Source organism: Plodia interpunctella, chromosome 1 (assembly GCF_027563975.2).
Source record: "Plodia interpunctella isolate USDA-ARS_2022_Savannah chromosome 1, ilPloInte3.2, whole genome shotgun sequence".
Taxonomy (NCBI): Eukaryota; Metazoa; Arthropoda; class Insecta; order Lepidoptera; family Pyralidae; genus Plodia; species Plodia interpunctella.
Window position 1 is genome coordinate 8,512,464 of NC_071294.1, and position 21,927 is coordinate 8,534,390.

Sequence of the window (21,927 nt, forward strand, 5' to 3'; positions counted from 1 at the left end):
GTAATTATACTCTGCGCGTTGTCTGTCAGTCAGCTACAGAAGAATCATATATTGAATACATATATTGATTTATGATGGCAGTATAATCAATTTGGAGACATTATTTACCAGTGAAGCTTTGAAATTGACATAAACAGGAGAATCATTACACAGCGTTAGAATTTTATACGTTTTTGTAAGCAGTTTGACTTGGCCCCAATGCAGTGCGATAGGAGTACATGTAACTATTGGCCGCACTCCAGTTCCCGTTATATGACATACTTCTATTGGTTTGGACATTCCAAACAGACGTAACCTAAAAGAAAACAAAACAAATGAGAGAGATCCCCGGATGTAATCAATACGACAAAACATTTAAGTAGTTCTATTATTACCGGATCGAATATTCTTGGACGCCGAGAACACTGGTTTTTATCGTAACTGGCAAAGTGAATGTACTGTTTGGCTGAATTATTCCTTCTTTCACTCCAACGGTAACGTCTAAAGTTGATTCTTCCTAAATAAAGCTAACTTCATTAATAAATGTGATGACTATGTGACACCTACCCACAAAAATATCAACTTTTTGTAAAATGTAATGGATGGTCCATTACATTTTACAAAAAGTTTCAAACAACAAAGATCATTCGTTCTTACATTTTTATAAATAAAAAAAAACTATAGAACACGTGCTAGATGTATAGTCGTTTTTATGAAATTTCTGTAATCTAAGTTTTTATACAATTTGACAATATAAATACCTCTGGCTCCTCTAATGTGAAATACCCCCAAATGTCGTTAACTGTCAAATGGATATCATTTGGATAGGGGAAGTCCAGAAAACAGGCGCGGAGCTTTATATCGGGCGCGGGCGTGATGTCCGGCACTTTAGCGTCGAACATCACGGGCAGGATGATCGGGGGACTGTCCGACTTCTCCAACTCCAGTTCCAAGGAGGTTTGGTTAGCCCTCACCAAGTTAGCAGTTAGTGTAACCTAAAATAGTCATTAAAAATCAACAATAAAATCCACATTCATTTCGAGGAGACTACTTAGTACTGTTACTTTACCATCAAAGTAACTCTAGACTCCGGTCCCATCTCAATTCTGCAGGGCTCGATGTTAAATTCTCTCGGCCACTGTGGTATGCAAGGCTTGGGGCTGTCGGCGACGGCATAATCCGCCAGCGTCATGCTGCTCACTTCAGGGCCGTCCGATGATATCTTCACGGACGCATTTACGTTCACCACTGACTCGTTAATTACTTCCACTTCTAGGGTTTTGGGAACTCCTGTGTAGTTTTACGTCGTTAAAATAAACATTATATCCTTATTTAATTTTATATAGTTTATGTTATGTATAACATGCAAACCAAAATAACTATTAGAGTTGAGGCTGAAAGCTTAAATACTACAAAAGTTAAAATAGACTTGATGACCGTGTAAAATAAGAACGGTTTTAGCAATTTAACATGTTACACATACTTATGTAAATACGTGAAGCTCACCTACACTGACTTTTCCAAAATCCAAACACGGCATGCTAAAGCATAAGGATGGATAAACAACTTCACCCCTAAAACGATAGCAATCATGGTAATTATATAATATAATATTTTATTTCGTTTATTATCAGTTTTATCATACTTAAGATATAGCTTCAACACGACATTTGTATCGCGTATAATAAAGTTGATTTCTTCGAAATAAGGCCCCTGGCTGGAGTTGCTGAAGGAGATGATAAATATCTCTCGTTCTCCCGGACGCAGACAATGCATCTCGGGAGAGCATTTAATATTACTGCCGAACAATGTAGGCACTTCTTTGTATACTATCACACCATTTATATGTCCTGTAAACAAACTTTTAATTTATACCAATTCATATTAGTTATATTGATCTTTATATTTGATTTGGTTCAACCCTCACTTAATATTGAACCTATACTCAATCCCATCATACAATCAGGACATAATTAATACATTGTCAGTAGTTACAATAATCTCTGCAACTAATCAGACTGAATAAAATATCCTTATTTACATAGTACAGTCAACAGCATAAGGCGCAACTAAAGGCTTTAATATAACAGCATTAAATAATTATTAGTACTAAAAAATAATAAATGAGAGTCAAATAAAAGCAAATACTTGTAGTATTAGTTACGAGCTAGCTTCGCATAGACATTGTTGGCAAAATACTGGGAGAAGTATCATAGTAAACCTTTATTAACAGCGACCACTTCATAGTTATACATCTTGTTTATATAAACACAATCCATGTCTAGTGTTTCCAAGTTTAGTTGAATACACGGCGGCAGAGAATTGCCCAGCATTTTGAGTGGCACTCGATCGAATAAACCATCGATATCCAAGTACGCAGTAGCGTCAAATTCTCCTATTTGTTTCGGTGAAAATGTTATAACTATTTCTGTACATTTGTTAGGCCACAGATTTCCACTCTAAAAACAAACAGGTTTAGTAAAGTTTCGATAACAACTTTTTCATTAAGTTAAGAATATATTTTGCTTACAATAGGTGTTATAGAGAAATGTGTGTCCTGAAATCTGAGAGATTCATCAGCCACCAGAGCTTGGATCTCGTCGAAGAATATCCTGGTGTACACTCTTTCGTGCTCGTCGCTACTCAGAACGTCGTACCGGACTAGCTTGGTGTATTTAGCAGACTCGCTATCTTTTACGTTGTAGAATATCGTTGCTAGCTTCACCTTTTCTTGGAAATCTAAAAAAAGAAAACTCCTATAGGTAGTCTGAATATCGAAGTTATTAGGCTACATCATAAGACGTCGTGTAATTATTTTAATGTTCTCAAGTTGGCTTCTTGCGTGGTCTTATTACTGTGTTAACTTTATTATTGTATGGTAAATCTACCAAACAATCTTATTGTTTTATATTTATATATAATTAATAAATTAATGAGTCAATACATACCATAATAAATACATTCGTTCTTCATACACATGAAACTAATAACGTGGTCGGACTTGTTGGTGATCTTGAAGGCTTGTTGTCGCACCATCGTGTTGTACGTGTCCGAGAACCTGACCACGGCTTTCTCCAGTTCTATGTTCACCGTGTGCGTTGTACCCGACAACTTTATACTGAAGTGCTCTCCTGATTCAATAAAAAAGTTCAAAAAGTTAACAATCAACTTTGAACTTTGAAAGTATAGAATAAACTTTTTCTTAATTTAGATTACGGTTGCGAAATTCAGCGACTAATATAAGGTCGAATAACTTAGTAGTTATGAAAATACTTAAAGAAACAGAACAACTCTACCTAAAGTCGAGGAGTCCAAACGATGCCGAGACGAGCGTTTGTCCTAAACCATATATGATTGTATGACTTTCATAACATTAGTTAAACAGTACTTTAAAACTATTGCTGAATATTTAGTTAATTTGCGTATCATAAATTACCTAAACATTCGAATTAAGTTTACCTGTTTCTAAAATAGCATAGAGCACTCCGCTAGTTTCTCCAAGGTGCATCGTTTTGAATCCGACCTTGATTTGGATCTTCTGGTCGGGAACCAAGTACGCAGATTTGGGCTGCACTTTGAATGGACTGAAAATGTAAGACGTTAGAAAACTAATTTTACTCAACTTTTAATTGTATAGACCTATTAAAATGTTACCTCTTAGTTTGAAGTGTAAATCCAGCTGGTATTGCTCCAATATTGTGCACAGTCATAAGGTATGTATTCTCAACTTTCAATGGTACTTTTGGTATGATTATTTGATCAGGAAAATCAAATACCGGCCTTGGGCCCATTGCTGTTAAATAAACATTAACTACATCTGTCACTGCTTTCTAAATTAAATGACGACAACAATAATATTTTGACCAAGCGAGCGAAGCGAGCAAGGTCTACAAATCAACTTGGGGCAAAAATATATTTTTGTAAGTATGTATGTTTGTAACAGGATAACTTTTGAACCGTTGGTCTGATTTCGATGAAATTTAAAAGGTATGTAGCATCTGTCAATAGAATTTTCAAGTTCATGGGGCATCAAAATCGGTTAAGTCGTTTTTGAAATATTCACAATACAACTTTGTAAAAACTCATGAAAATGTATTGTGTTCGCGAGGTCTAAGTTCGTGGCGAACAACTAGTATCTATAAATTAATTAATTCTCAAGTGCAGTTGTCGCTTACCTATAAAAGCTAGTATATATTGATCGACATCTGTATAAAACGTTACTCTATGCGTGTAGTCCTCGTACTGAATCGGCGTAAAAGTCACCGCAAACGTAACACTAATTCCGGGCGCCAAGCGTGAAAGAAGCTGTCCACTACAAGGTTTCACGGAAAAAAATGAAGACTCTTTGTACACCATATTGAGATACGAAGGGCTCTGGAAAAATATATTATACATATCTGAATCTTTCATCAACGCTTCAACTTTATATAAGTACTTTGTTGTGTGGTGCCTTTTTTCGCATAATTTTATTTGTCCTATATTGTTCTTTGGCATAATAGTTATAAGGCATATTTGATTGACATATTATATAACATAACGCTTCAAATAGTTATGCGTAAAAATGGTATGCAGTATCCACAATACAGTATGGCTTAAATGTTTATGTTTATAGATAGAGTTTAGTAGAGTGTTTATAGAATAGAGACCCTTTATAAACATTAGAAAAAATACATAAAAAACACCAATAATGGTAATTCTGGCATGATAGGGATCATAACTGCTAAGTTTATTTCGTCATTTCTTCTCACATATAATATTTTAATTACACGTGAAAAGTGCCTGTAAAGGTTTAATTTATGAATAAGGGATTTGATTGAATACGTCGTCTATTCTAAAACAGAAAGTATTTTTCATATTGAAATATTTCGAATTTTTGACCCAGTACTAATGCTTCTCCCGACTTACCCTACTGATGTTTTTCACTGAAAATTTAGCAACAATCTTATCGTTAGGCTTGAAGTTCTGGAACACGATTACACTTGGAGTGAATGAAAGCACGGGCACTCGTCCCTTGCTCCCTGTCTTGACCATGTTGTCTACTTCGATGCCGTTCAGAGTTTGCAGTCGCTGTAAGGTGCTCATGCGCATTTCTTTCTCATATTGAGATGGCGTGATCTGTGGGAATACATAAACAGATCAGGATATAAGAGAACTTCTTTCTTATCGGTGTAGTGTTTTTCATATGTTTCTTTACTTGCATCGCTTTTACCTCAACGTGTGCGACGCGAAACTAACTCTACTCCTTATAAATGGCCTTCTTTAGTTTCGATTTTTCCATCAATCAACTCAACAACAAAGTCCTAAGACTTAAATATTAAGACATAGGACCGATGTTGCTTGAATTTTAGAAGTCTAGCTTTCCATAATATGGTTAGAGTCAAAGATGAATAGCACTAGAACATTTTATCCCAAGATATGACGGAAGTCCGGGGTGACCTGGATTGGCTCCGAAACTCTACTAATATTGTATATATATTTTTAAATAACTTAGCATGGTCTAGTATTAATAACTAATTTATATACCTAAACTTTCATCACATCATATATATATGCTATAAAACTTCATAATACAGCTATATACAATAATACAACAATCACCTCTTCCGTTGTGGCCAAAAGCTTTTTCTTAGCAATCAGATGATAGAGTTCCGCCGTAAAGTACCCATTTTGCTTAAACTTTTGCAATATCTCCATGATGAAACATTTACTTTAGCTCTTTCACAACATAATCTGACAGTTACTTGTTTACAAGCAATGGTTGCTAAGGTTAAAATCAAAGAGCGACATTTAAAAACAATAGCTGGCCAGTGTCCTATGCATCTGATAGTATAGGTAGATATATCAATTACTTGGTATAAATAACTCTTCTACACACAGTTATTAGTACATAGGATCTACATTATGATCGACTAGGTACCATGAAAACAAATATACATAGCTTGACAATAAAGAGAAAACATGTTTAGGTAATAAATGAATCAAATCAAAAATAAATAAATACTTTATTCACTGATTCTGTATTTATAACCTAATTACCTATCGACGCCGTTTAAAAAACTATTTCGCAAATATTTTTTATACAAGAAGAAGGCGCAGTGGAGTGCGGAAATAGCTGCGCATCGTAATTTTAGTAAAATCGGGGCAACGCGGCCGCGGACAGAAATAGAGGCGGCTGCGCACGCGCTTCCCGCTGTCAATTTCGTCCGGATAGGGCGCCTGATTAGCGGCCACGGTGCCGGTCGCTAGTCCCCGGCGAAGCCCCTGCCCTCCGTCCAGGGCCCGCGAGTGAATCCTTCACATCCAAACAGTGCTGTGCGATTGCATAATTTCTCTGCAGTTATGTGCCTGTGACTCAACACGTTACAGTGTCATTCCTCATTCCTACGAGTGTTAAAATTGCATCTATAACGGCTAAAGTACGTATCTCTAATATACCTAATGTTAATATTTACACTAAAGCTAATAATTAAATGAACTAGTGCAGCAGCTTATCTATTTTTCCTGTTAAACAAAGAACTCCTTTAATTCTTCAATTACCTAACTGATTAGTAATGACAGTCATTAATTGTAATTATGAATGGATTGCAGTCTTATATTTATTATCGTTAAATGTATTACAGTAACCGTCAAGTTATTGCTATTTAATTGCAAAAACTGGAGAATATCTCTATACTCGTAATAATAGTGTGAATAAACTTTCGGTATTTTGGGATATGAGTGGCGTATAAATGGGTCGACGAAGAGTCCGCTACGCGGCTACGCCCGCTCTATCCCGGTCATAGCAGCTGCCATTTAAACGTAAAACTATTAATATAATAAGAATTTATAAAACAAAAATAAAGTTTGTATTGTACAGTAAAAAATATATTTTGAAATGTCTAGTTTAGCGATATGGCATAGCGATAATTATTTCCCTGTAATGAAATAATACATATTGCAAAACTAAAGTTTCATTCAACAAACAAAATTGTAATTGTAAGTAATACGAGTACAATGTCCTAATATTCGAATCTACCTGTCTAAAACTGATTGTTTTTGTATGCATTTAATTTCAACTAAATGCAATAGCCATAAAATTATTCGGTGCCTCCATCCCCATTACAGACATCTCAAAACTTATAAATTAAACAAAAATACGATGTATCAAACCACTTTAAAATATCAAATTGGGCCAATTTCCAGCAATGCTAAAGGGCCGAGGGCGTGACCCTCGATTCACGGGGTCTAACCTCCCCGGGAGCCCGGGACACGTGGCTCGTCCAGCCAATCAGACGGTGACGAGGCCCGCGCTGGGCACGCACCTGACCTTGCGAACCCCCACGATGCCACGGGCGCCGCTGGCCAAGCCCGAGCCCGAGTACGAGGTGGTGGAGTTTCCCACAGAACAGTATGTCAATGCCAAGCTGCAGCCACCGCCCCCGCCGCCTCCACGACCGCCCACAAGTAACTGTCTTTTGGTTCATATTATTCCCTTACTAGAAGAACTCCTGCCGTGTGTATTACGCCTTTGAATAGGACCACTCCATAACCCCCATGGAAGATAAAAAAATACCTTAACAACCAATAGACAAACTGCATTCCTAATAGTAATGATAATTCCTGATAATAATGAAATAAGGAACACGATCAGGATGATAGAGAGCTAAATAAATTTAAAAAAATGTAGGTATAATTGAAGAGTTCGAATTATTTACTGCACTACGGTCACTACGGTACGGTTATAACAAATGCTGCAGCATTTGTTACCTGTCAGTGATTGATAACACATGGCTATTTTACGACCACATGCACTGCAGCATTCAATTTACGCTGCCGACACGATTACTATAGGTAGGTCAATTCCCGAGCATGACTGAAAATATACAACTGTATCGATAAATTTGCCCATCCCAACCACAGTATTCTGACCGGCAAATTACGGTGCCACTTGTACCTAACGACATAATCAATCCTTTATTTATATGTTCTTTGATATAGATTTTCATAATTTAGTCTATAGATAATGAAATATTCCCATCAGACTTAACAGAGAGTTCGATGGGGATTAAAAAATGGTTGATCTATTTTAGTTGATCGCTTTAATTGACTTGGACCGTAAGTTGTCTAGAATAAAAAAAAAATTGCTATAGCTATTTATCTAAAAGATAATAACATAGCGATGTAAACAGGTCACCCGGTGGAGGCATCATGCGGGCTTTGCGGCGGGGGCGGCGCGCGCGTGCGCTGCTCCGAGTGCGGCCGGCGCGCGCTCTGCGCCTCCTGCGACGACATGTACCACCGGCATCCGAAGCGGAGGCACCATCAGCGACAGGTATTCACAGGAGGATAAAGTACCTACGGTCCTTTCGATATACAGCTAGACCAGAAATTTATTTATTTCTCATCACAAATTAAAAAAGTAACAAATGATGTTCAATATTTGAACATCATTTGTTATGAAATTTGCTGTCATTATGTGGAAGTTGGAGCTTGTTTTAGATTGATTCCTAGCTAAACCTCTGCTACAAGTTAGCATAGGCTTCTCGGATATTTGATGGGAATCGGGATAATATCGGGACCTAATAGTTTTTTAGGCATATAACAACAACAATATTAACAACATTAGTATAGAGAGGTGAGTTGACAAAATAAAATAAAAAGCTATCACAAACGATCAAATGTAAAACTATTACTTATGATGTCATTGTGCGTCACAGCCTCCAGTATTTAGAAATTCATATACATTTCAAAGAATGTAAACATTGCGATACAACCTGCTACCTCTGTTTCTTCTATTAGTAGAGTTATTATTATATTTGTCAACTACGCAATGTTTTCTGGCAAGTGTATCCAGGTTTATTCATTCATATATCAGTTAGATAAATATTCGCAAGTGCAAATGATTACAGTGCTATTCTGATACATGATGAAACGTGAGTTGACTTGTACAATTTAACTATAGAAACCTGGTAGTAAAAATGTGAAGTCATTATCCAAAGATGTTGATAATTCTACCTCGCCTTGTGGCCAGTCACAGGTCATTTGTTTGCCAAATTATTGCATTGTACGTACAATGCGTGAGGTAATTGGTCTAAGGGCCTATTGCATCACAGCAGTTAGTTTATCTATCAAATTACCATATTATATCAGATTACCATATTATATGGTAATCTGACAGATAAACTAACTGCAAGATAAATTTACCATAGTTATTAATATTTACCAGTTAGCCCTATCCTACACTGGCAATAAAACATTTTTTTACGCTATGGATGTTACATATAGACTATCAGATATTTTATCAGCAATCAGTGAAACAAGCCCTAAATCTAATATGAACTTATATGCAGGCTTTATCCTCGCCTCAGCTGCGGGACGAGCGACCTCCGCTCCCGCCGAAGACCACGCCGCCGGTGCCGCCGCCGCGTCGTCACAAGGTTACATCTTTACATTACATTGCATGCTACTATCCTACAGTCTACTATACCTACTTACCTTTTAAAAATTAAATTAAAAATCTATCACACCCCCGGCTGACCTACATTTTGCATACAAAGCTAAAGATACTCTCGACTAAATTATCTTTCATATTAAAAAACATATATCAAAATCGGTTCAGCCATTTCGCTGCTACGATGCCACGGACAGACATTACATACCAATGTGGTTCAATCACCGGGGGTTAATAAATCTTCGTGTTTATGGAAAATATAAATAAATAGTTCTAGTAAAATATTTGGATTACTGAATAAACTTGAAAAGTGAATTTTGATTTATATTCAATTTATTCAATGTGGTATTTAATCAATACTTAAATTACTTTTATATAATGTTAATAAAACTTAACACCAAAAGAGTTTTTAACTGTTACTATAAAATGCCTGACATAAAAATATACTGAGGTATTTTATGTCAGGTATTTTATAGTAATAGGTACAGAATACCGACAATTACAAACCTTGCATATTTATTTACTAGCAGCGACCCGGGGCTTCGCTCCCGTGGGAATTTCGAGATAAAAAGTAGCCTATGTGTTATTCCAGGTTATATTCTACCCGTGTACCAAATATCATAATAATCGGTCCAGTTGATTTTACGTGAAAGAGTTAACAATCATACATATAACATCCTCACAAACTTTCGCATTTATAATATTAGTAGGATTGTCACTTAAATTTGTACCTATGTTACGTTTCCCAATCTATTTGAAGAAATAAAAAGAGTTGTGTCAAATTTCCACAGGAGCTAATCCGCGACGTTGGAAATAAAATTGTTTTGCACAAATTTTTTTGATATTTATTCGTATTGACTTCAGATAAGCGGCGACAGATCGAGCGCAAGTCCTCGGCCGCCGTCGGAGCAGAGACGCGCCACACTCGGCCACTTGCCTGCAGGCCACCAGGCCGCCACGCTGCCGCTGAACCACTCTGCGCAGCAGGCACAACTGCCTCCACACCTGCAAGGTATTGTTTACTTGCTCGACCGGACTTTCAATTTCTGTTTAAATTAGGTATACAGTCTCTCTCTGTCTCATCTGAGAGGTTTTTGTTTTCATCGTCAGCCGTCGAGCTTCAGAACCCAGGCTAAACTATCCAAAATACATTGTAACTGTATTTTTTTTTGACGACCTCAGTGGCGCAGTGGTAAAGTTCTTGCCACTGAACCGAGAGGTCCCGGGTCCGATCCCCGGTCGGGTCAAGATGAAAAATGATCTTTTTCTGATTGGCCCGGGTCTTGGATGTTTATCTATATATGTATTTGTTATAAAAAAAATATAGTATCGTTGAGTTAGTATCCCATAACACAAGTTTCGAACTTACTTTGGGGCTAGCTCAATCTGTGATTTGTCCTAATATATATATATATATATTTATTTATTTATTTTATTTATTTATTTATTTTTATAATCTTGCAGCTAATGCAATCAACAGCCATCTATCGCCATATCGAAAATCACGACAAACGTCAGAGAAGGACAAAGACACTTTGTAATTTTTTATTTAATCAACGAATTTCTAAATCAGTTCTTTGTAAATAACAATAAAAACTTTACTCTAATTCCGAAGGTAAACTATCCCAGTCGGGCGTGGCCGGTCATCTGGGCAGCATGCCATACCTGCCGCCCGCGACGGCGGCCGCGCCGCTCGCTCACCACCAGCAAACCAACACGCTGGGACACCCGTCGCAGTGGCGCCAGCGCGGCTCCGTCTCGGGCTTCATGCCGCCTCATGTGATCAACGTATGTTTAAGTAAAATGTTAGAAAATATGTCATTCGACAACAGATTATCAATGTGCAAGCAAAGGTGCATAAAGATCGTCCTGTTATTTGCCGGACACTTGGGCAGTATGCCATACCTGCCGGCTGCGTCCGCGCCGGGCGCTAGTACCGTCAAACCAACACGCTGGGATATTCGCAGTGACACCAGCTTACAAGCCGCGTCGTGTGATCGATGTATCTTCGGTTATGTATTCGCGCAACAGACATCCGTATACAATTTAGATAAGAATCGATACGATTCATGAGTAACCAATCATTATTTAATATAGCAACCAATGCCGCAACATGCAATGCCCGCCGAAGCGTGGGACAACCACGACCCTCACGGTGCCCAAAGTTGGTGCCGGCCGCTGCGGCGCGGCGCTTCTGTGCTGGAGCTGGGCGGCGCGTGCGCAGGCTGCAGCCAGTGCGCCGCGCCCGCGCCGTGGCGCTACGGCAGCTGCGCCAGCCTCGAGGCCGGCTGGCCGGGCTGGCCGCCGCCGCAGTGCTACGTGATGCCGCACACGCCGCACCCACCGCACCCGCACGCGCACGTACCGCACACGCCGCAGCCATATCGACGAGGTATGTTTAATTCTATTTCTGACTCATTTAAAAAATAATACCACAGGTATGTGGCCAGCGAGCTATGTAATCGCATATTACACAAACGAGACAGCGCTAAGCTTTACTATATTACCTGTCAAAATGTAAACTTTGTCCCAGCTGAGAGCCGCGTGCGGTCCCGAGCAGGGTCGCCCGCCCTGAGCGCGCGCTCGCGCACGTCGCGCCGCGCGCGCCGCTCGCCCTCCCCCCGCACGCCCGACCCCCCGCCGCTGCCCTCCAGCGACGCCGACTCCGAGAGCGAAGACAGCGACCCAACACCGTCTCGTGCCAGCGCTAAAGAAGATGATTTAGGTGAGATTAGAGATACAAGATAAAATTTTAGACGTAACCGTATCGTACCCAGGTTCGATCTATTAGTACTATCAGAGACTCGCCAAATATAAATTGCAAATAAGTTTTAGTAATTTCGAAACAAACTTTTATTGTTATTAGAGAGTTCTTATTTAGTTAATCGCGTGATAAAAAGTGGAAGGGAACCCTTCAACTTTTCTTAGTTAGAAGCTGATCTATCATTATAGTTACTATATTTTCAAAGAATTATATATAAACCAGGTCCGCCTCCAGCAGCACCTAGCGCGTCGTGGCAATGTGAATTCTGCACATTCGTAAACGAGGCCGGCACCCGCGTGTGCTCCATCTGCTGCCGCACGCCCACCGCCGCGCCACGCGTGCTGGACGCCGCCCCTCGCGTGCATGACGTGTCGCCGCACGTGCAGGACGCCACGCACAGCATGGCACAGCTCAACGTCCAAGCTCGTGAGCCCTCCCCAGTCCACTTTGACGAACCTCGACTTAAACAAAGTTAGTCAAAACTAATAAAGAAAAAAGTGACGAAACAGGTCAAACAGTAAATAAAACTTACTTCGGGCCTGTGTCTTCACTTTGTGATGAAATATCATATTATAATTTGACAGACAAACTAACTGATTAATAAATATGCCTGAAAATATCTGCCGTAAACTTGCGAAAGACAATTTATTTATTTGGTAGGCGTTAGGTATCAGATACTTTCATCAAGCGATGAAACTGACCCTTAATACCTAGCTTATTAATTAGTAAACGTCTTTTTTTAATGATGGATAACAATGATTTATTTTTACAGACGGCGAAAGTACTAAAAGTGGACAGAAAAAAGAACGCGCATCAACTGGATGTGGCCCGTCGCCACCTCGAGATGAAAAATTAAAGAAGCCCATAAACCGGCTGGTCACTCCGACGCGAGAGGACAACCACGTGGCTTCGAAGACCAAACACGATACGGGCGTTGGGCCGTCCCCACCTCGGGAGATGTCAAAGATAGCTCCAGAGAGACACAGTGTGTCTGTTGGTCCGTCTCCACCGCGCGAAAACGTTAACACGCGCGCTACACGCGCTTCTCCGAGTAAATCTTCAGTAAATGTTGAGAAGAAATCCGCTGGAACTTCGCCCCCTCGCGCCGTTAGCCGCCCGGCCTCGCGCACCAACGTATCTAACACGGGTACGTCTCCACCGCCGCAAAGTATCTCCACTCAGGTAAAAACTTATCTACTGAATTATTGTTCGGTTTGGTATTAGTTGGCAAATAAATCGCATTAGATCTGTAGTTGCCCAGATACATAGCTCTGAAAGATTGAATAATTTCACCCCTTACATGACCGGGTAAATGGGCTTGCAATGATAACTCATTCTGGCAATTAATTTCACAGCCACACAAAAAAAAAAGTTTTGGCCTGGGGGTCTGACTATGTCTACTATATGATTTTGGGGTCGCTGAATCCGAATCCGAAGTCAATTTAACCCCAGCACGTCAGGGTTTGGACATAACCTCAAAAAACACTCTAAAATCCATTAAAAATGAAAAAAAAATAAAAATTTTTTCGAGCTTTGGGTCTCACCATGTAATACTATATGTTTTTCTGATCGCTGAATACGAATCCGAGGTCAATTTTACCCCAGCACATCAGGTTTTTGACATAACCTCAAAAAACACTTTAAAATTGACTAAACCAATAGGAAAACCAACAGCAAAACTATCGTGGCTTGGATTCTATAAAACTAATGCTATAAAACTCTACAACCTTATAACCCGATAAATTCTATTTAAAAATACCATTACCGTAAAGTATCAAACTCAATTGTAAATTTATTTAATATTTGTAAAGCTGTCATCATAAATGTTATCCGATGTCATAGATTTTAGAGTGTTTTTTGAGGTTATGTCCAAAGCCTGACGTGCAGGGGTTACATTGACCTCGGATTCGGATTCAGCGATCCCAAAAACATATAGTATACATGGTCAGACCCAAAGCTCGAAATTTTTTTTTTTTAGTGGATCTTAGAGTGTTTTTTGAGGTTATGTCCAAACCCTGACGTGCTGGGGTTAAATTGACTTCGGATTCGGATTCAGCGACCCCAAAAACATATAGTAGACATAGTCAGACCCCCAGGCCAAAACTTTTTTTTTTTTTTGTGTGGCTGTGTTTTCAGACTAAACCCCAATTCATATATTCTAAAGAGGAAACTTAGAATATAATAAGTCGGGGTATAACCGTCAATGTTATAATGTTATGTATATAATATTATAATCGTTACTTACAAAAAAATTGGTCCAAGAAAAACACAGACATGCATGAACGTATTTATGTACGCAAATAACCACAAAAATCTAAATATAGTCTTGAAAAATTTGTTTGTTTTCTAGTTTTCGATTTATTTTTAACCTCCAATTTAAATCTTCATAAAATTAAAAAGGCAAAATTATTATTTGTTTATTATTATTAGGTACTTAACGCAATGGTTTTTCTCTAGTGATATATAAAACTATAGGCAAACTTTTGTTACAACATGAGCCAATATTTATGTATGAAATAACTAAAACACACAAAAGTTCACAATATTACAAATATTGTAAGTTGCCCGGGGCTTCGCTCCCGTGGGAATTTTGAGATAATGTCTAACTTATAGCAATCTTGGATTAGGTATCTTTCTAATGGTGAAGAATTTTTGAATATACATACAAACTCACAAACTCTTACCTCTTTATAATAATAGTATAGATAATGCTAAGATTAAAAATTAACACTACTTTTAGACATAGATCTGTAAAACTACGCAACGGATTTTGATACGGGTTTTTAATAGATAGGGTGATTGGTGGAAGGTATCAAGCGAAGCCGGGATCGGCCGCTAGTTCCATATAAAATGTTATAAAATGGTTTTTACAGTTAAAAATATGGCAGTAATTTCATTTTTTTTAATATCCATATCCACAATTGTATTTCATATACAAGGCAAAGCAAGAAACAATATCATGAATTCATTCTTCCACAGACATACGAAGTGCCAAACTCGTGGGAGCGCGCGCCGTCCGCTTCGCGCCCGCGGTCGCGCGCGCGGCGCCGCTTCCGCGACGACGCGACGCGAGAACGCTCGCACAGCCGACACTCGTTGTCCAGCGACACCCGGGTACACTATACATTTTTACGTTTTATTTCTTAATAGCTATATATTATAATAATAGTGTAAAGAAAAAATCTTCTGCGTCGCACTAGTGTGTGTGATTGTTAAGAAGTAAAATCTTCTGTGAAAAAATTGTTGGAAGAGGGTACACAACTATTTAATCATTAAACAAATTATTTATGTGATTAAAGAAGATACAATAACTTTTAAATATTTCAATCATTATATTTATGTACGGTCTCTTTCTAAACCATACGATCTTGAATGATAAGTTGATGTGATTGATACCAACTGAATGATTTTACGATGTTTATTGATAAGATTGATAATTGATATGAGTGCACGCGATGAATGATATTTGTGTACTAGTTAGATTACGCCGCGGCGCATGTCATGCTGATGCAAGTAAAATGTACTGTTTGCACTGTACACTTTATTAAAACAAAGTATTAATTAAAGTATTAATTGAACTGAATTAATTTATATTTATTAAAACAAAGTATTAATTTCTTTTAAAAACCGCTTAAAATCTAATGTCTAATAATAATAATGTCTAATAAAACTAATCTAATCATTTGACATCCAATCCCATTATATTGTCACAATTTACGAGCATGAGAAGTGAAACTGCTATATTTATTTGATATGGAAAGGAGAGCGAACGCAGCGCTCGGACTAGCCGGTCGGGGCGGTGGGAGTGGCGCGAGCGAGAGCGAGACAGCAGCCCGGGCGCGGAGTGGAGCGACGGCGAGCGACGCCGCGCCGCGCCCGCGCTGCGGCGCCGCGCCTCGCACCTGGACCTGCATCGCGCCAGGCCCGCACGCCGCGCCAGCGTTTATGGGGTAACTACTTACCTACCTACATCATTATCGTCATCGGCATCACCGGCCATCGTCAATCAAGCACTATCAGCAAATAGTTCACTAAACTTTGGCGGTTACGAGATACATTGCTGGTTTTTCTTGCGGTAAATAAAACAAATTACTCAATGTTTGTTCATTTTGTCGGCATATCATTGTGTTCGGTGTTAGTATAGTATAAACTTTGTTAGAGCAAAATAGGTATTTTTTATTAAATAATATATGCTGTTCTATACGTACTTTTGAACAGACGTAATGTTCACTCTAGCTAAATAAAAATAACAATTTGTACAGGGCGGTTCTCCAGAGCCTCTGTCCAGCAACAGAGCGATTTCTCTGGAAGCGCTGGTGGGCGAGGGCGTGCGGCGCGAGGCGGAGCGCGGGCTGGAGCTCGCGAGGCTCATGAGCGAGGCGGAGCGACTTGGATTCAGGTACATATGAAACTACACAGGATGAAACCTTAAGATTGAAACCACACACACAACTACAGGATCTAGGAAATTCTATATCAAAGTCAAATCAAAAAGCTAGACTCTTCAATAGAGGCTGTAATATATTTAGCAACTTTAGTTTTACAGATATAGATATATACAAATATAAAATCTTGTCTCGTCTTTATCTCTTACGGAGTAAGTAAAAACACTTTATTGCACCAAAACAAGCTATAAACCAAATAAATAAACCACAGTTAGCGGCTATAATAGGATAGATGCCAAGATCGAATGTTTTAAAAAAATATGTTTAACATAAATATATTTAAGATCATTATGATAATACATAGACTTGGATCGTTATACGAAGATTTAAAGTTGGTTAGAAAGTTCAAAAGTAGTAAACCATCTTTAAAAAACTAATATTTTGTTAGAACTTTTATTATGAAGTCATCATCATAAAGACAGATGTCGAACAAACATAGATTTCTTTGCGAACATTTTGCAAAGTCGAGACACCACTTCTAGGCGTCATTTAGTATGGACCTTTGAAAGCATTGTCATTATCACAGTATTTTTTTCACTGGTGTTTCTATAAATATAAGTGCTTTCAAATAATGTTTCGCCTACCGTATTCCAGCGCGGCAGAAGTGCACGCAGCGCTGGCGCAGAGCCCGGGCGCGCCGCTGGCGTGGCTGCGCTCGCGCTGGGCCAGCCTGTGCGCGGGCGTGCGTGCGGCCGCGGCCCGCCTGGCGCCGCACGCCGCCGTCTCCGAGCTGGAGGCGCGCGCGGCGCTGGCGCGGCATCGCGGCGCCATGTGGCCTGCCGTCACCGACTGCGTCGAGCGCCACCGCCGGCAGGTCACCATCCTTACATATTATAAAAAGAAATCGCGTCTGTCTGTATGCACGCGATAAACTCAAAACTAGTAAAAACGAATACATTGCAATGTTAAATGCTTGGGCAGGCGGAGCTGGGCGTGGGGCCGGAGCGGCGGCACGGCGGGCGCGTGTGGGGCTCCCCGGCCGGCGCCGACGACGACGCCGCGCCGCACCGCCGCGGTAACACTCGTCCTCCCAATCATTAGCATACTTCCCATCGCCGAACCATCGACTCACCTCATAACCCTACACATTTGCATTTCAGCTGAAGATAGCTCAGATGAGTTTGACGACCGGGGACCGCCCAAACTCCAAGATGACGACTGGATGTACTTACCGCTAGATACTAACATTGACGACTTGTATGGGAAAGACGAAATGTTGAGAGCTCCGAACGAACCTATCCTTCAAGGAACTGAAGATGTAGCAACAAAACTGAAGTCTCTCCTCTTACAAGCTGGAGTTCCTGCCGTTGATGAGAATATGTTATTACAAGGTCTTCTTTCTGATAGCGCATTACTCAAAGTCCTACCCGATAACAATAACGGCCACAAAACACAGTTTACCGACTTCATTCAGTCTGAAAATGACTTTATAGATGCCTACAATGCTTTGACAAGATTAAGCCCGCTGCCTAACGTTAGTAAAACTACGCCCGAAAATGTTCAAGAAAAATCAAAACTACATATTAATAACCAAATTATAAATAATTCTACATACAATGGAATACATTATTCCAATAGTAATAATTCCACTATGGTTCATAATTTATTCATAAATGAAAGTGGCGATGCTGTGTTAGAAGACTCTAATTTATCCAAAGAACCAATTCACGAATCGGTTAATACTGAAGATAATACTAAAATTCTAGCATTAAATATAGCAGCTATAAGTAATGAAAGAATAAATAACGATGAAGAAATAACAACAGCAAATATAGCAGAGCCTCGTATTTCTCACACCGCCATTGTTACTTTAGAGCCAGGGCCAATTAAATTAGATGATAATATAATAGAATCTCCTGTTGTAACAGCTGTAACTACATATCAAATTGAGAAGAAAAACTTTGTAGAAAACGTTAATAATACCGTAGGGAAAGAAATAAAACATCCCCAAAATATAATAAACTTGAAAGAAGGAGAAGTTCAAGAAGCACGCACCCCTGTAAATGACAAAGAAACTATAATACCTTTTTTGTTGAAACAGGATAAAAAGATTCCTTCAACTGCAATTAATTTTATAAAAGAAGACGAAGAAAAAGCTAGAAATCTGAACGACATTGTCGATCATACACAAAAGCTTATACAACAAATGAAAGAAGAAATCAATTCCGATATAAATTCTATAGAAGATTCAAATGTTTCTCAAAGTGAAGCTGATACAAGTTCCAACGAATCTGAATTTTCATCAGAGCATGAATCAAGCTATAGTGAAACAGAGAATGAAACTGATAATTTAACATCTAATGAGGAATCAAGCACCGAAAACGACGATGAAATCACTGAAAAACACAAGATAACAACCAGAACAAGTTCAGAAGATAATGACCAATTTGAAGAGGCTATGGATCATATAGATGATCAAATTGAAGATTTTAAAAATACGAATATCAAGATTTTGGATTCTATTGCTCGCACTCTTCAAGAGGAACATACTATTTCTGTAAAGGTTAATGAGCGTACACAGATGATTAATAATATACAGGATAAAAATAACAATGTTTTTGTAAAAGTGAATTCTTTTGAAGAGATATACGATCAGTTGACTAATGACCCTAAAATTAGTACAAATAATATTGAGAAACAAGAAAGCACATTAGATACAAATGCTTTAAATGCTTCGCCTCAAAATCTAAAAACAGCAAAACATTTTTTCCCCGAACAAGAAATAAGTATTTCGTCATTTAAACCTGTAACCGCTACAAAATTAATAATAACCGAACAGAAAACCCAAGTATTGCATGCTATTACAGAATATTCTAAGAACTCCCTGTATATTGATGAGATACAGCCAAAAAATATGAATGTTACGGATAATCAAATTATTGAAACAAACACAAATGCTGAAATTGCAACGTCAGTTGAGAATTTAAACCAAAAAAAACACATCGTCGATTCTGATATTGACTCTTCTGACACACCAGTACAATCTGGAAATTCTAGAGATAATACTCCTGAAAAGACAACTAATGATCTCATTCGTGAAAATGAGCGAATTAATTCTTCTATTAAAGATAACTCAGCGCTGAAAGAAATACAAACTGATGTGTCCCATATACCGGAAAGTAATATATCCTCGGAGCAAAATGTGGATAAAAAAAAACAAATAGCTACTACTACTACTGATGATAATTTACATGAGAAACAAACTGCTCAACGAGACAATGCAAATATTAGCAAAAGTACGCCTAAATCGAACATTCCAAAGTTAATCAAGATTGTGTCAAACAATAAGACAGATAAAAGTTCTCCAAAGGTTGTAACTTCAAAAGTTCCGATCCGGAAAAACTCGTTGAAGCAATACCCTGCACCGGCACCACCAAAGTCTCATTTTGGCAATATACAAAGTGGATTCGTAAAACAATTGCAAACCAGACTTTTTAGTAACAAATCATCAAAAATAGGCAATAATAGTAATGGTGTTATCGATGTTAAACCGACTACGTCGACCCTATCGAGCAAGAAAAAGATGGCGCCGCAACCGCCTAAATCGGTAGAAAATAAATTGCCTTCGTCTTCGAGGTTATCTCCAACTAAAGCAAAGAAAGAAATCTATTTCCGCGAAACGTGCCGTACGGAAGATGAATGGACGGAGAGCGAATCTGAAGAGACTACATTGCGGACTAGAACTGGAAGTGACGAGAAATACCGCGCGCCGACGCCTCCACCGCCGATCACTCTGCGGCGGGTGTCGGGGCAGATCATCGACCTAGCATCAGTGCAACTACCAGAAGGTTCGCCTGAGGTAAATGAGTAACTTATGTAATTTATTTTTAATTATTCCAGTGTGCCATAGAATAATAAATATAATGAAAGGACATTCCGAACAATGCGTAGACTCCATAAAATTTAATGCGTTTCAGCGGCAAGCCCGCATGATACTGGCGGAGGGCGCGACGGAGACGTGGGAGCAGGCGCAGCTGGCGGTGGAGCTGGTGTCGCGCGGGGCGGAGCCCCCGGCGGCGCTGCTGGCCGCGCTCGAGTGCGCCGGGCTGGAGGCTGCGCTGGCGTACCTGCAGCAGGACTGTGAGCTGTGCGCCTCCAAGCTGCCAGAACACGAGGTAACATAATATATATTCACAACATAAATATACTTATGCTCTTAAGTCACAAATAGAAACATCGAGAAATTGTGGTTATGAGTATAGAAAGAGATATAAGTCTCACGAAAGTGAGAAATCATCGTAATCCTAAAATAAAATAAAACCATCATACATGTCTGGGTTGAGTAATAACCTAAAAAGGAGCAAACTTATCTAGACCAAAACGTCGTCGCTACTGGTGAATGAATTTGACAAAAAAAAAACTTTATTAAATCATGAAAGTTTACAATTTCGACAATCGAAATCGCGCGCGAAAATTGTCCTGCTTATGGACAAGAAAGTCCGTGCGAGAGAGCAAATACAACGTACACAAATATAAAATACTTACACCAAACACAATATACATACAATATCAAATACACTAACCACGTCCCCATGTCAACACATAACAGATGGTGTCCATGCTCCGCTGCGTGCACCGCTGCTGCCGCGAGTGCGCCCGCCTCTACTTCACCGTGCAGATCTCGGAGCGCAGCATCGCGGACTGCGTGTGTCCGTACTGCAAGGCGCCGGAGCTGGAGACTCTGCCCGAGGATGCCTGGCTCGAGTACTTCGCGCACCTCGATATATTGCTCAAGACGCTGTTGGACCCGGACGTACATGAACTGTTCCAGAGAAAGGTTGGTAATTGATATTTGTCAATTTTTATGTTTAGACTGTTTTATGGAATAAGTTGTATTAGTAGTAAGAAAGACGCAAAAATAAATCTAGCTTTTCTTCTATGCATGGTCTTCATTCATTTATGGTATACCCATAATCGATTTTCGATCAATTTTTCTTTCTTCCTAAGCAAAGATCGTTCCTAATCCATAAGAAAAATACAATTTAATCTGTGAAAAACCTTTGACTTTAAAATTTCTCAGCGTTTCTCGCGATTTTTGAGCATACAAGATAATGCATTACGTATTCTCAATCTTTGTGTTAACCTGTTGCTCAACTCGGATGGAACTATACGCGATGTTTATAAAATACTTTTCCTCATAAACACCATTTTTTATTTGTTTATGTACACCCGGGTCATTTTTTCTTGTTTTGTACACAACATAATAGTCTAAATACAAAACTTACAAAAAGGGAACTGAATACAAAAATACTTATTTCTATAGAAGGTTTTTCTGTAGAACCGCTAAGGTAACTTCAACACTTTCAAGG

At 39.1% G+C, this 21,927-nt stretch overlaps 2 protein-coding genes across 8 annotated transcripts in view; one reads left to right on the top strand and one right to left on the bottom strand.

Moving 5' to 3' along the window:
- LOC128673226 (hydrocephalus-inducing protein homolog) overlaps positions 1-5,708 on the bottom strand; it is a 36,628-nt gene extending 30,920 nt beyond the window's left edge. For all 4 annotated transcript variants that reach the window (XM_053750942.1, XM_053750951.1, XM_053750933.1 and 1 more), the window contains exons 1-14: positions 5,578-5,708; positions 4,885-5,094; positions 4,155-4,353; positions 3,634-3,772; positions 3,439-3,563; positions 2,928-3,110; positions 2,510-2,718; positions 2,201-2,438; positions 1,625-1,829; positions 1,486-1,553; positions 1,049-1,269; positions 741-974; positions 375-496; positions 109-295 (exon numbers count right to left, since the gene is read on the bottom strand). In XM_053750942.1, the coding sequence (XP_053606917.1) occupies positions 109-295; positions 375-496; positions 741-974; positions 1,049-1,269; positions 1,486-1,553; positions 1,625-1,829; positions 2,201-2,438; positions 2,510-2,718; positions 2,928-3,110; positions 3,439-3,563; positions 3,634-3,772; positions 4,155-4,353; positions 4,885-5,094; positions 5,578-5,673 (2,436 nt within the window). In that variant the 5' untranslated portion in view covers positions 5,674-5,708. The remainder of the gene's footprint in view (positions 1-108; positions 296-374; positions 497-740; positions 975-1,048; positions 1,270-1,485; positions 1,554-1,624; positions 1,830-2,200; positions 2,439-2,509; positions 2,719-2,927; positions 3,111-3,438; positions 3,564-3,633; positions 3,773-4,154; positions 4,354-4,884; positions 5,095-5,577) is intronic.
- Positions 1-21,927, top strand: part of LUBEL (Linear Ubiquitin E3 ligase) — a 56,349-nt gene that overhangs the window by 30,903 nt on the left and 3,519 nt on the right. For 2 of the 4 annotated variants that reach the window (XM_053750975.2, XM_053750985.1), the window contains exons 1-18: positions 6,158-6,395; positions 7,162-7,422; positions 8,148-8,290; positions 9,309-9,395; positions 10,274-10,421; positions 11,025-11,197; positions 11,507-11,801; positions 11,943-12,134; positions 12,396-12,644; positions 12,946-13,355; positions 15,153-15,287; positions 15,935-16,123; positions 16,436-16,572; positions 17,213-17,432; positions 17,540-17,633; positions 17,719-20,417; positions 20,536-20,733; positions 21,168-21,395. In XM_053750975.2, the coding sequence (XP_053606950.1) occupies positions 7,164-7,422; positions 8,148-8,290; positions 9,309-9,395; positions 10,274-10,421; positions 11,025-11,197; positions 11,507-11,801; positions 11,943-12,134; positions 12,396-12,644; positions 12,946-13,355; positions 15,153-15,287; positions 15,935-16,123; positions 16,436-16,572; positions 17,213-17,432; positions 17,540-17,633; positions 17,719-20,417; positions 20,536-20,733; positions 21,168-21,395 (5,856 nt within the window). In that variant the 5' untranslated portion in view covers positions 6,158-6,395; positions 7,162-7,163. Of the gene's footprint in view, positions 1-6,156; positions 6,396-7,161; positions 7,423-8,147; positions 8,291-9,308; positions 9,396-10,273; positions 10,422-11,024; positions 11,198-11,506; positions 11,802-11,942; positions 12,135-12,395; positions 12,645-12,945; positions 13,356-15,152; positions 15,288-15,934; positions 16,124-16,435; positions 16,573-17,212; positions 17,433-17,539; positions 17,634-17,718; positions 20,418-20,535; positions 20,734-21,167; positions 21,396-21,927 lie in introns of those variants that run through there. The other 2 variants (XM_053750993.1, XM_053750980.1) reach the window with 2 other exon arrangements.